The 15,277-nt window shown below is 29.1% G+C and overlaps 1 protein-coding gene across 1 annotated transcript in view; it reads left to right on the top strand.

Moving 5' to 3' along the window:
• LOC107441299 (zinc metalloproteinase-disintegrin-like MTP8) overlaps positions 1-15,277 on the top strand; it is an 85,152-nt gene that overhangs the window by 54,744 nt on the left and 15,131 nt on the right. The window contains exons 2-7 of the mRNA XM_016054510.3: positions 9,320-9,408; positions 12,631-12,783; positions 12,964-13,046; positions 13,665-13,780; positions 14,340-14,398; positions 14,485-14,574. Coding sequence (XP_015909996.1) covers positions 9,320-9,408; positions 12,631-12,783; positions 12,964-13,046; positions 13,665-13,780; positions 14,340-14,398; positions 14,485-14,574 — 590 coding nt within the window. The remainder of the gene's footprint in view (positions 1-9,319; positions 9,409-12,630; positions 12,784-12,963; positions 13,047-13,664; positions 13,781-14,339; positions 14,399-14,484; positions 14,575-15,277) is intronic.

Genomic DNA, 15,277 nt, shown 5'->3' with positions numbered 1-15,277 from the left:
ATCCATTATTAAAATAATATTTCATTTGATTCTGATGATTCCTTCATGGTGTTGCATTTTCTACAAACAGCAGTTTAGGTCCGGAAATGAACGTACTATAGTTGCAGTTAAGTAACTAAGTACTTTTCTCAATGATTAACACAAATATGTGTGATTACACACAAAATGTGATCTGAACATAAAACTCCCTATTTTATGCTTAGTCCAGGGATTCCCAAATGGTGTTTCGCAAGCTAGTAACTTTTATAACCAGTAATAAGTTTTGAAGCCTCAGAATATATTTAGATTCAATCTATAATTCATAATTTATTTTATCTTTCGGTTGCTTTTAATGGAATTATTCTAAGTAAAATGCCAAAGAAACAGAAATGGCATTTTTTAAAAGAAAATATTATATTTCTAATAACAATACATTGAACGAATTTATGAAAAGAACAAATATTTATAAAATATCCCATTAGTATTTAACATTACGCTTTTCAAATCAAAATTAAAAGTAAATTCTTTAAAAAATATTTTTCCCTCATAACCATTTTCAACGCTTATAGAAAGTTCTTTTAAATTTTCATTTCAAAGTATACCATAATTAGTTTTTTTTTTTATTATTATTCATTTTCATCTTATGTATGTACATTAAAAATAAATTCATAATTAGACTATATAAATACATAACAAAGACTGCAATAACGGACATAAAACCTAATTTAAAATTGTTAATAATAAAACAATTAAAAATCTTCACACCTCTAATTAAATATTTAAAAAATAGTATTTTGTAGGTTATAACGTTCACAATTATCTCAATAAACTTTATAAAGTCTGGAGTCCGTCGATTAGGGTTCGTAGAGGAAAGAAATTGAGAACAGCTGGCTTAGACTTTGAAGAAGGTTCTTGTTTATAGAACCGATGCCCAATTAGTATCACCTATCTTAATTAGCTTTCAATTAATTTACTAACTCCAATTCGATTTTATGTGTAACAGAATTTTCGTTAGTAAATGCTGTTAAGACTTTAGTCTCCTTTTCTCTTCTTTTGAATCCTATCTTGACACCTCTAATTAAATATTTAAAAAATAGTCTTTTATAGGTTATAACTTTCACAATTATCTCAATAAACTTTATTAATTCTGGGGTCCGCCGATTCATTTAGGGTTCGTAGACGAAAAGAAATTGAGAATCGCTAGCTTGAACTCGGAGGAAGATTCTTGTTTATAGAACCGACGCCCAATTAGTATCACATATCTCAATTAGTTTTCAATTAATTTACTAACTCCGATTCGATTTTATGTGTTACATAATTTTCGTTAGTAAATGCTGTTAAGATTTCAGTCTCCTTTTCTCTTTTGAATCCTACCTGTAATGTCTTTCCAATTCCATGGTTCCAATATATGCGAGTGCATTATTATAAATTCATCACTTGTTTACCATCTCTCATGCGTGTAAAAAAAATTGCATAACTGTGAGTGACCGCCACTGAGAAAAAAGTGAAATCTATTATTGTAGACTGTACTTGTAACTCATTTCCCTAATGTCCTAAGTGGTTTAAATCTATGCCTGTGATATATGTTTCAGTGGTGTATATTTATGAGTCAAGAAACCCAGTAGTTTGAAAAATAGTGTCATCTTTGTATTCATTTTGCTTTCCGATAAAATGATTTAAAGTTCATTATTTGCATTTCCTCTGCTTCAGTGAACAGAGCAGTTAATTCCATATTCAAGACAGCACTGTATTTAGAATATGTAACAATTCTGAATTGATGCAAATTGTTATATCTCTGCTTAAAATTATTTTTTATGGAAAAATAATACATATGATTTCCTTTCTTAAAATGCTTGAATGTCAAACAATCCGGTAAATGTATGGAGGATGATAAAAAAAATCTTTCTATCAGCTTTAAACTTGGAATGAAATTAAATGGTAATTTGTTTCGATAATTATTATAATTATTAGTTTATAATACTTTTATTGGTAAAGATTATATTAGAGAAAAGTTGGTAAATTTTTGTGTTAATTTGATTTCTATTCAATTATGTGTTAACAAGGACTCCCAAATTATTCCCAGTTGTGGCACCCTTACGGAACTTAAAATTATCTCACGGCATCCCAGACGTATAATATTATCTGTGGTATAATATTAATTATATGCACTAGGAGGCTCCTCCCCCTGCACGCACCCGCTCGCCAACCCCTGTAATTGATTCCCATTCATCCTTGTTTATTTTTTCTTAAGCGTCAATATTTTTCACTAAAACACAGAATATTCTGGTTTCATAATATACAACTATTTTCGCTTTATGTGAGAACATTTTATTAACACGTTGAATGCTATGGGGGTCACCGGTGACCGGCACTGAGAGTTTGTTCGCAGAGCCACGGGGGACACCGGTGACCGGCGAAGGCAAGATTATTAGAAACACATAATTCGAGTAAATTTTTAATTCTTTTATATTATTATCGTTACTAAAATGGTTTTAAGAAATTAATGCAATATAGAACACACAAAAATAGTTATATTTATATACACAGAGATGCCAACTTGCTTCGGTCAGCGAATAAATATTTTCAAGTGGTAGTATATTAATTGTGATTCTTGGTTTAATAAATTCAATTTAGTAGATTTTTATATACCACTATTTCTAAACAATTCGTAGGCTTATATAATTCACTTTTTTCAGATATGTCAAGCTGAACCTTTCAAAAACTAGCAAAATCTGTCTAATATTTTCAAATTTAGTTTCTAGTAATTTACCGTTGTGACCAGACGGGCAAGCCATGTAAAATTAGCGTGGCATTCAACGTGTTAACATGTTAATCATAACGATAAAGGACAATTATCTGGATTTGTAAACTAATCATCTGAACTTGAAGAAAAAAACTGTTAATCTTAAGAACACAGAATGTGTGAATAAGAAGAAATAAATGAGAAGTCATTTTACTCGTTGACGAAACTTATAACAATTCAAATAGGAAACGGTCCTTATAGCTCTTTATTAAGTTTTCTTTTATTTTTGAAAATTTCACTATAAATGTTAAGATTTATGTCTGGGAACCATGACTGCCACTCTTCAGTGCCATTATTCCTTTTTAATGAAAACATTATTTTTTCATAATCATTGGGAAATGAACAAATAATGATTTAACAAAGCAATAAAAGAATACAATTGGCTTAAATGATTGCAAACATATTTATAGTATTGGTTAATCTGAGTCTACTTGAGAAAAAAATCTTTTACCTGACATTTTGTAATGCTAGGCAATGTTGCGCAAAGATAATTAAAAAAAAATCAAATTTATAGAGTTAGACAGAACATTAATGATGATTGAATAAAAAATAGAGATATGAATAGAATAATATTAATATGATATAATATTAATATGATATAATTTTTTATTAAAAAGTAATCAAGTTATGGATATAATATGTGGGCTATTCTCGTAATAAGATAAATTTTTCATTCACTAGTTACGCATGTTTTTGAATTATAGTTAACAATGCTAGACTGTTTCGATTAGTCAAAAAATAAATTCAGTCTTGAAATTTTTACCCATATTACACTCTTTCATTTTTTTTTTCTGTAACTTTTACTTGATCGCGAGTAAGATGAAATAAAAAATAAAGATCTCTTGTAGAAAAAATAAATTTTCTACAACAATGGATAAATATTCAATATTTAAAGCAAAAAGGTTGAAAAAAATCGCGGAAAGGCCTTTGCATGTGCAATAATTTTTGGAAAAAATGATAATTAATTTTGAAAATAAAAACCTCTAATTAAAATTATAATACAAAATGGGCCTTCCTTTAATGGACATTAAATTTCAACTCTATAGTTGCATTTCTATATTTACTCTATAGAAGATCGAAGAATATGTTTTTCTGTTAATAATTTTTGTGCTAATAATCGAATCGTAATTTATTACATCGAACTTCTTATACTTGTGCCCTTTTCTACACAGCTTCGTAGAATGTAACGTAAAGCTAAAAAAGTGAGGAAAAAATCGCAAAAAAAAGTACTAAAAATTACCAACAACTTTCCGACAATTTAGAATTTTAAAAAGAAAAAAAACTGTTAAATTTATAAACAAACATGGCCTTCTCACCATGTCAAATTTCATCTCTGTAGTTGCATTCCTGCATCCTGTAGTGCAGTGCCCGTATGAATTTTTTTGCTACTAGTTAAACAGTTAATAACTCGAAAATTATTAATTAATAGTTAATTTTCTTTTATTCTATCTTAATTCACGTACATTCACCTAAGTAATTTCAAGTTTCTGAGTCTATAAATTTTTGCACAGCAAAGCAAAATGAAACGTTAACTTAAACATCCAAAACAGCTGCTTCGACCGGCGGCGACCCTTACGACTTTTTATATTGAGAAATATTATATGGAATTCGTGTGTATGACTATAAGACTGTAGCTTATAAAAATTTTATTTACAGCAATAAAAATTATTTTTTTCAATGCGTTGTTACATTTGACGATGAACCATTTGACTAAAAAGTTATTAGTTTTCCATTTGTTTTTATATCATTCTTAATGAGTTAATTCTTGCATAATCTTAAGTTGTAAAAATAAAGTTTAAAAAAGGCATTTTTAATTGAAGCTAGACTCTACAATAAAATTAATTGTATCATAAAATTAGATTTTAAGTAAATCTAAATAGCATCAATAGCTATAATCAGGAAGTAATAAAGAAAAATATGTATAAGATAAATAAATAATGACAATTTTTATCTATCAAACTTTTAATGAGTGTATTTCGCAATTGGAGGAATGAATATTCGTAATTTTATTTCTTCCACGACTTCAGGGGCATTCCACGAATAAGTGAAAGGCATTCTTAGTATTAATATCCGTCGGTCTAATTCTTTTTACACTCGAGACAATTATAGTATTTGATGCTGGAAGAAAACTTGTGTATAATAAATAAAAGACTGAAAACGTTTAAAAATAATGAGTTGAGAAAAACTAGATTTTGTTGCATATATTCCTTGAAAAGCCCCTTGAAGCCAAGTGGCTGGAGAATCGGACAGGAGGTCCGGGGGGACCGGGTTCGATTCTCAGCTCCACAGACACCGACAGAGTACATGCAATATACGTGCTCGTAAAATCTGTAGAATCGAAAGTCCTATGATCAATCACTGAGCAGTACCATTAGTAAAGGAATCTTGAGAAAATTTCCTTCCACTTCAGATTTATGTCTGAATTGAGGAGTCCCGCAGTGGACTGATCGTTGAGACACGGTTCCCAGCAGATCACCGAAGTCAAGCATCACTGGCTGCGGTCAGTGTGCGGGTGGGTGACCACTTGGATCAGTCTGCGTAGGGACCGAGGGTGTGCGGTATTGGTCCTCGTTAAACTGTGCTACCGAAAAGTGCTCGACTTCTCGCGCAGGTCGTCGGGCTACCGAAGCGGGGCTGCCATCCCCTCTGCAGAGGATCAAAATTGTGATGGCATGTCTTCGGATCATCCTCAGGGATGTTTCCCAGACCGTCGCCAATAACGCATTGTGCAGCTCAAGTGCGACGTAAATGAACTACAACTACAACAACTAAATTGAGGAAGTGGCCTCACCAATGAGTGATGCTGCCATCTGTGTCAGGACGTAGTTTTGCCCTTGCGATGCATTCTTTTCAAACGAAAAGTGCGCATTCATGACTTAATTCGCAGGCCATTGACTGGTGAGCTTTGCTTGTACAAGTGTCATTGGAAACAACATGATACCTCTTCTCTCGCCGGCAAAGGGTGTAGACGGAGGAGCATATTAAATTTGCAATTATTCATTTTAATTTAATTTTAACAAATAAGTAGGTGGTAGATATTTACCGTAATTGACAGTATTTTTCGAAATTTGTAAAATACGGTGCCTTTACCCAATCAAAATTAGCGATATTACCGACATTATGTTAGAAATGTAGTTAGAATTTTTTTTTTTTTTTTAAATAATACAATACAATTCCGCAATCAGCATTTTTTTTAAAGGTAGTTAGTATTGTGCATTTGTCTGTTTTTAGCATTTGACTAATATCTATGTTTTTGCTACGTTATGAGAGTTTTTAAGTTCAAATGGGAGTTTAAGAGTTTTTTTGATCATCCAAATCAGTTATAATAAGAATTAATTATAAAAATTATTAAAACGGCAGTTTATTACCGATCCAAAATTTTTGTTTATTTTTATTGTTTTTAACTTTTCAAAAATTTCTGTCGTAGTTCTAAAAATTACCAGGCGTAATTTCTCCTTAAGTAATTAAGCAACGACTTTATTTTCGATTTCTTTTTAAACGCATAATACTATCTAATGATACCCTCATCAAAAGTATACAAAGCAACACAACGTACATGAAATCCGTCTCTTCTAACATTTGTTTTATACTTAATCTAGAAATTTAGGCCTAATTTTCTTTGATTTCTGAAACTGTTTGCTTTTAAACGTAAAAGAAATTTAAAAGCAATGCTATGCACTATCATGATGATTTTTTACTAATATAAAGAACAGTATATTATCGAATGGGATACTATGTTATGCAACTCTGACAGTTTTGTTAAAAAGGAAGCTCTAATATTGAAGAGGTTGTCTATCTACAATTCCCTCATTGTTCTTTCAAATTTTTCCCCCCTCAGCTGCGCTTGAAGAATTACAGATACAATTTTTACCAACCACTCTCTTGAAATAGTGATAACCTTTTTTAAAGTCATATTTTTTCCTCTCTTATTTCAGCTCGCCCATATTTTTTTTTACAAACAAGCTAATTGTTAAAAGTGAAATTTTTTTTCTCGAGACGTTTTAATAATCTGCATTTTAATGTTGCAATCCAGGTTAGCTGCGACTAAACTTTTTACTTTCAGAGTATCGAATATTTACTCCTCCCCTTTTTTTAAAAAAAAAAAAAATTGAAAACTAAATTTAAAAATATTTTTAAGCTTGATAGCAATAAATATTGAAAAGATTACACTTGGGAGACAATTTTTGGATGCGTTTATACAAATACTTGATCTTACATAATTCGGGTGTGGAGATATCAAATCTGAAATTAGATTTGTTTCTAAAGTTTAAAATTTTTTTTTAAATGATATTTTTAGTCAATTTTTTGATGGAATGTACAAGTTTTAAAAGATTATGTATGTCAGGGAGTATCATAAATGTTGCTGCAAACTTCTAGGCGCATTGTGACAAAATTCTAGAGGAGCACATCATCGGGATTAAAATTGCATAAGAACCCGTACCTGGAAATGCCATGCCGTACGCTGAAAGAGGTATGGCATGTTCAGAAGCATGCTTGTCCCAAGTCAACATTTACGCGATCCCTTGTTATAAATGACGTTTTTAAACTTGACCATTTCGATAAAAAAAAAATAGACTAAAAGTGTCATTTTTTAAAAAAAAGTTGTAGTTTGAAGAGAGAAGCAGAATTGAAATCAACGACATTAAAATATTCAAGATCCGTTAAAAAAATCTCAAGCAATAAGAAGAAGAAAAAAACAGTGTTGTTTGAAAACTGCATTGACCCTAACTGTATATACAAACAGTGAGGCGTTTCTACTTCTAACATTTTCCTGTTTTTGATACAATCGATTAAGCAAATGAGAACTTAATCTGTATTTTCTGAACTTGATTCTTAATGTTATAAAAATATATACCTTCTACAATAGACAGCTGTAAGGTACTAAAATAATTGAGAATTAATTAATAAAAATACGGAAACTGTTTAAGAAGAATACTTGCGTAGGTTCCAGAAAATTTGCAATGCAGAAAAACAGAAACCAATTGATCTGAAAATTAAATAAACGGAAATGGATTGGTCGTGTTCTACGTAAACCTGAAAAATTTAACGGCAATTTTTTTTTTTTAATATTGAATAGCTTTATTAGTTAGTTTGTTTCATTTATTTACACTGAATTAAAACTGTGTTAAATTTGGTTATAAAAACATGACCAAAGTTGTTTTCCCAGATGATTTTTATGAATGATAAACGATAAGAAACTCAAGCTAATGAAAAGTAAATTGAATCCGATTCCGATCCAAGATCCGATTGAATGTCATCTATAAAAGGGTAAACATTTTTGTAAGAAGTTAAAAGATTTTATGTAACACATTTTCTGATCAACGATATTGATATGGATGTTTTCTTCAACTAAAATAAATTAGATGTTTCGACTTATTTGAAAAGAAAACAACTGAACAAATATCCCTTTTTTTTTTTTTTAAATAATTCCAAAAACTTTGGTCATGCTTTTATATTTCCATTCCGTAAGGTTGTTTATTGTTAATATTTTAAATTATTATTATTATTATTATTGGGAAAACAGTATTGGAAAGTATGCCATTACACTATTTAAAGTAAGCAGTCAAGAACTGTCAAATGAAAATGGGTTATTTAAATAACACTTCTGCCATTATCATTTTTTCCTTGTGCTTTTTTTTTCCCCCCTAAAAACTTCAAGAAAATTTTTAAAAAAAATAACTGTGTTTAATAATTTATCGATGTTTAAAAAAAACAGGACTTTTTTTAGGTATTTAAACTAAATAAAACTTGTCAGTTTTTCCAGTACAGTATAGCTTAAGTTTTACAAATATAAATCATTAACGAATTGAAAACAATGTAAATAAGTGCTGTATTCTAAAACTTGTTGGCACCTTATTGAAGAAATTACTCAAAAGATTTCCGAATTTATCATCTAGGACTTTTTTTTAAATTTAGTGTGAGTGAAGAATTATTCCGAGTTCCATTGTGCAAAGATCATTTAATTATAATAAATAATATTTGTAGATTAATTAAATAATAATAAAGGAGTTGTCGAGTACTACATAAGCAACTGAAAGACCAGAGAAGTTTATCATTTGCTTATTTTTGCTAATGGGGTGGGGTATGAACAAAGTTTACACAAGACTTAAATTCCCTTAGTGTCAGTAAAGCCTAGTTGGTAGGTGGTTGGGTCTATGTCCAAGAGGTCGTGAGTTCGATCCCCGTCGGCCGAAGACTCCCCGTGCACAAAATGGAGACAGGTGCACGCTAAATCTGTCGGGACCATAAATTTCTCCAAGTTCAAATAACAAATCAATACCTTTAGGGGTGCTGGATTGGAGATTAATCGTGCTCTGGGTTAGGTCAAAATTATGATCTGCGGATGGATGGTGTGTGAATATGTCCTCCCTGTAAAACGAGCTGTGACGTATGTGTGTCAAGTCATATATGGCGCCATGTAAGTCTTCAACATCGCCATTTAAAACATCTGGTTATACATGTAAATAGATTGTAATAATATTTAACTTTTCTCATCTTAAGATTCTGAGATTTTAACTGCTTTCATTTTCATTTCAGATCCTCGTAGTCAGTTTTACGGCCATGCTGTTGTACATCCATCAATATATACAGAAGCTAGAGAAAAAAGAGATCTACACTCTGTTAAGGTGACTTTTTTTTAATTTTTTTATCTATTGGACCGACGCTAGTTGCTGATCTAGTTCAGCCTTAATCAAATCTAGCTTCTTTTAGGGTACTCGGAGGCCAAATTTGGAAACATTTAGTAGTTAGTTATATTAGTTAGTTGTTATGTCATATATATTAGATGTTAGTTGTCATATATATTAGTTAGTTGAATTATGAATGTATTATATATTAAACTAGCATTGAAACTTCAAAAGCAAATTAATTTTAATAAAGTGGGGGATTGGTCTAAATTTTTTGAGAAACATTTTTTTAAAGCTCATAGCTCAGTTTCAAATTATTATTATTATTAAGTTAATTTACTTAGAGAGTAGACGGTGCATTAGACATAATATTGACTTTTACAACTATAATCGCAAAGTCTATTCCCTTGAGTTATATTTCTAGTTAAGAACTGTGGGGAGCTAGAATGGTGACGGTGTCAAACCTTCATGTAATCAAAAAGTACCCCAAGGTAGAATCGAGTTAACGCGTCTTATATACTAGTGTATCGAAATTCTATTATTGTAGTAGTAGTTACACTGCATTACTTCCTGACTATAATTTTATGCGGGATAGAATTCGATGAATGGATATCACTAGTTGATTAATTGCCTTTTTTGAGAAAGATCGGGAGAGCTGTATTAAGATCACGGTTGCGTGCGTGGTCGCTGCTGTGTTGCTATTAGCAGTCGAGTGTGGACAGGCTTCGTGATATGTGATTAAAACTGAGAAGCAACAATGTCGCAGTCGCAAATAGCAAGTCAACTGTTGTACCTTCCATCGAAGTGGGCGTTACTGTCAAGATAGATGTGCACAGATCACGTCCGGGTCACCAATATGGGTACTAGAATGCCGACGATGTCAACCTTCTTTCTATCTAAAGGTACCCCAAGACAGAGCATAGTTAACACTTTTTATATACTAGTGAATTGGAATTGTATTATTGAAGTGGTATTATGCAAATTTTTAAATAGTTTTTTTTTTTTTTTTAAATCCTTAGCTTGTTTTGAGATAGAAGCAAAACTAATTGTTTTGGCGAAATAAAAATAAATTCTTTTATGTTACGTAAAAGTCTGAAATCTGATGGTTTAATTAAGGTTGGCATAAAAAGTTATTGAGAGTCTGGTACCTTCTTGTTGGTGAAAATTGTTAACTTGTTGCTAAAAATACCTTCTTGTTGATAAACTCAAAAAAATGTAATTACCATAAGAATTGTATTTTATTTATTCATTTTGTTATTTCTATGCAATATCATAAAAACTGTCTCTAAAATGCTATTAATGCATTCATTTATATAAATAAATAGCACCTAAAAAAATGCTAAAAACTTAAATTACATATTGTGTAGACCTCAAAGTGTAATGTAAAAAAAATTTTATGAACAAACACATGCATTAATTAAATAAATCACAAAATTAAAAATCTTAATCTATTGTATTCAACTAAAATATTTAATATTATTAAAATTTTCCTTAAAATTAATTTTAATGATGATCTATAAATTAGATGTATAACAAATTATCGAAGCGGGTTGATACAAGAATCTGTTTCTAATGGTTTTATCAAATAACACTTTTTATTGCTGAATTTAGCCACTTTTTAAAATTAAAAATAATTCACGTTTAATATACGCACTTAATTAGAATATAAAATTCTTGCTTATAATAATCAAATGTAAATCAATACTTACATTTACTCCCATGTTCTAAAAACGTTTTTCAGGGATTTTTTAGATGGATGAGGAGTAAACCAACCATGGATTATGATTATGGGTGATCAAGAATCCATGGTTAGAACCTATGCAATCACTATTCATAGCCTAGTCATCTATTATAAGAAGAATAAAAGTGTAGCAATGTGATTCAGTAGTTCTTAGTACTACCACAAGAATAAAATGTTTTATTAAAGACAATCACTTAGGCTGACAATCAAGACTAACAGTCACTTAAATACCGCGTCATCACGCATAGAACTATAATAATGCAAATCATTATTCTTTTATCGTCTGCTACAAGACATTTGTAGAAGAAAAAAAAGAAGCTGAAAATTTGCACATTCGCAAAAATAATTATCGAATATTTATGAGTGAAGTAACAAACTGTGATTAAAAATTTTTTTTTGTAGTTTTCTAATATATTAGCATATATTAATATATAATTATAGCATATATCAAATATATAGTGCATTTCTTGAGTTTTTTCATAACAGAAAATTAAATAATTTCCATGTTCTTTCATGATTAAATTCTTATAATTACCATTATTCATATCAACAGAATCTGTATTTGTTTGTTGCCTCCTTTTTAAACAAATATTTAACAGTATTAATGCATATCGTTATTTTTATCATTAAGTATCGTATTTTAGGTTCGCCGCTTGCATTGACTGTACATATAACTTAAATCTATACATACTACACATATTACATAGTATATGAAAGGCTTTGGACAATTAAAAAAGCCACATTTTCAAATTGTTCAGGAGACCATTTCTGATGAAAAACTTCTCAATTTTCATGTTGGTAATAAGATATTTCTTTGCATTTTGCTGTTATCAAGTGGAAATTCTAAGAAATTGTATAGTACTTATCTGGAAAGAATGAAAAATAAAAGTAAAGCATTTCTTCAATAATAATTTTTTCAGTTGAAATCGTTGGTCATGGAATTCAAGACCAAACAGCATGGTGGGGACAATGCGTTAAACAGTGCACACCGGCCATCTTTATTTTCCAAACAACTTCTTTGGGAAAAGTGTAGCGTTTATGTGTTCCATTTATTCACACGCACTCTATTTGGAACCGCTGTGATGTATCGAGTTATGATTATATTTGTTAAAGTTGGGTTTCACGTTTCATTTTGCTTTGAAAAATCTACAGTTATGAACTAATTAATTGGCTGCAAAAACTCTTATTAAGTTTAAAAAGAAGTAAAATTTTCTTATTTCTTTTCAATCAAACTTCAAGTGAAATAAAACTGGGGGATTGAAAGTAAATTTATTATTGAATTGTAAGGGAAATATCACTGAGTTTTATTTTAAATTGTCTTTGTTTAAATTCAAGGAAGTCAACTGTATATTATATTAATAAGGTCTATGATGCGTGTATTGCATATCTTAAGTTTCTGCCATAAAAATATTTAAGAAAAAAAACAAACTATGAAATGTACTTTTTCTTATGACTTATATATATTTTATTCTATTTGATAGGTTAATAATGAAGAAAAATTAACTATAGGATTTGTAGCATTTGATAGGAATTTTCTATTAGACTTAAGAATGAATAAAAATCTTCTTCCTACTCATTATTTTGAAAAACATCAAGAAAATGATAGCTACATCACTCATTTGCCTATGAAATATGTAAGTACATTTTTTTGTACAGATTTTATAATCTTTGAAATTTTTAATTTAAATATCATAGAAACCATGCTTGATTTTTCAAGTTTTTCCCAACACTGTCATATTTATTATTAAACTCTTTTAGAACTCTTTTTATTGTGTATGTGTCTCTCTTAAGCAAGTGATTTTTTACGTTTAAAGGATCAAAGTCACTGCCATTATCAGGGTCACTTGAAAGGGATTAACAACTCATGGGCAGCAATCAGTACATGTAATGGTATCAGGTAAGTTAATACATAAAATAGTTTTATAAGTACTATTAAAAACACTTTATTTTAAGAATTCATAACTTCTATTGCATCAAAGCATATGTTGTATTTATTCTATTTTTTTTTTTACATTATGTTCTACATGATGAGTTAAGTAGAAAAATAGTTAGTGTATCAAGACAAAAGCATCTTTGTGTCTTATAAGCAAAAACGTCTTATAAAAGTGGCAAAGGGCAAAACAAACTATTTTCTCTGATACTTTGTTGGCATGCATTTGTGACTATTATTTAGCATTGAAACACCTTATAACTTGCATGTAAGGTCAAAGTAAATTAAAAGCTTGTAGAAGTATTATAGATACAGATGCAGAAAGTTGTGTAGGGACACACAAAAGGAATAACTAAATTAACTTAGAAAGCAATTGGGTTCATCACACGTTATTGTTATTTAAACTTTAAAAAAAAAATCTAACTACCTCTTAACTACTACAAGTGAATTTTTGTTTTGATATTTTTTTAAAATAATTTCTTTTTTTTTCTTCCTTTGATTCTAATTTTAAATAGTTTATTTTTTATCCATTTTAACTAGTTTGTAAAAACATTTCCCTAATAGTATTTTTTTTTCTTTCTTCAGTGGGGTTATTTATGATGGTAATGATTTGCATTACATTCAGCCAGATCATAGATATGACGATGAAAGACATCTGGTCTTTCGAGCTTCTGATTCAGTGCCTCAAAATTTAACTTGTGGTAAGTTTTAAGAGATCTTACTTCATTAACATTTTCTTAGATTAACATTTTCTTACACTAACATTTCGACTTATTTCTTCTTCCCCAAATATTAAATGCCATAAAAGTCTCTTTTCAAAGTGCTCTAGCAGGATTTTAATTTTGAGAAATGCATGCATTATCAGTTTCTTAAAAATTACTTAATTAAGACTGATTAAATAAAGTAATAATAATTTTATGAAAACCCTATAAAAAGTTAGTGCAATTTTTTTAATTTCTTTGACATGTTGGATTTTCTAATTTTTATTTTAAATAATTCCATGTCTTCATTGGATCTATCCATCTGCTACACCTTTGCTTTTTTCCATAAACCTGTAATGAAAAATTTCATTCCTTGGTTCTATTTATTCCATGCAATATTTTTTTTTTACTTAAATAATAAAATATTACTTATTACAATAATCACAAGGTTTAGTTCTATCATCTATATATTCACTATCATATCATAACTATATATTCAAATATTATAAATAAATTGATACAAATCTTTAAATGCTTTGACATTGTATTTGTAATTTAGGTTACTCAGGTTCCTTAGATACTCTAGTCACAAATCCTGTTTTTGATAAACTAAAAAGGGTAACTATTTTTTATTGTTTTCTATAAAAAGTGTATAACCTCTAATGTTTAAGAAGAATTTTTCTGAGCAAACATTTTATTTTTAGACCAAGCGATCAACTGTGTTACAAGCGCCGTACAAAAGTAATGAAAAATCCCGTTTTGTGGAGCTCATAATTGTTAATGATAACAGAGAAGTAAGTAATTAAAAGAATTGCTAAACTATATCTTATTTCTGAACCTTTGTAATTCATTATTAGGGCAAAAACCATTTTATTTCTTTATTTTGTTACATATTTATCATAATTTTTTCAAGGAAAGAAGAAGACAAGGAAAGAAAGAATTTTTTCAGACTAGTTTTATGTATGATTTTTTTGTGATAAAATGTTGCATTAAATATTATTGCTGTGATAAAATGTTACATTAAATATTATTGCTGTGATAAAATGTTACATTTTTATGATAAAATGTTATATTCTTTTAATTTTTGCTTAATTATTTTTTGCAATAGAAATTATCTCTATGTAAAGAAAGCAATATAAAATCTCTTGTTAAATTATTAGGCATTTATCATGTACAAAATCATATTTTTATAAGAAAATGCATATTATAGATTAATAAAACAACAAGAATTGAAGTCTTTCAACATAGGAATATATTTCTGGATTCAGATATTTAAGAGAAAGCTTAAAATTTTTAATTATTCTTCATGTCATAAATGGTTAGCTTAGAAATTAATCTGGAAAATTTTTCATTCTAATCTGTTTATTCTTTTTATTTAGTTATGTTTCATTTATTAATTTAGTTTGAATTTACATAAATGAAATAATGCCTAGTTGAAATTAGAAATTATAGAGAATGAGGCTATAGCACAATTATGTGTAAAATTAAAAGTAAAAA

This window comes from Parasteatoda tepidariorum, chromosome 2 (genome assembly GCF_043381705.1).
Source record: "Parasteatoda tepidariorum isolate YZ-2023 chromosome 2, CAS_Ptep_4.0, whole genome shotgun sequence".
Lineage (NCBI taxonomy): Eukaryota > Metazoa > Arthropoda > Arachnida > Araneae > Theridiidae > Parasteatoda > Parasteatoda tepidariorum.
The sequence above is the reverse complement of the archived record's forward strand: the minus strand, read 5'-3'. Positions and strand labels throughout refer to the sequence as shown.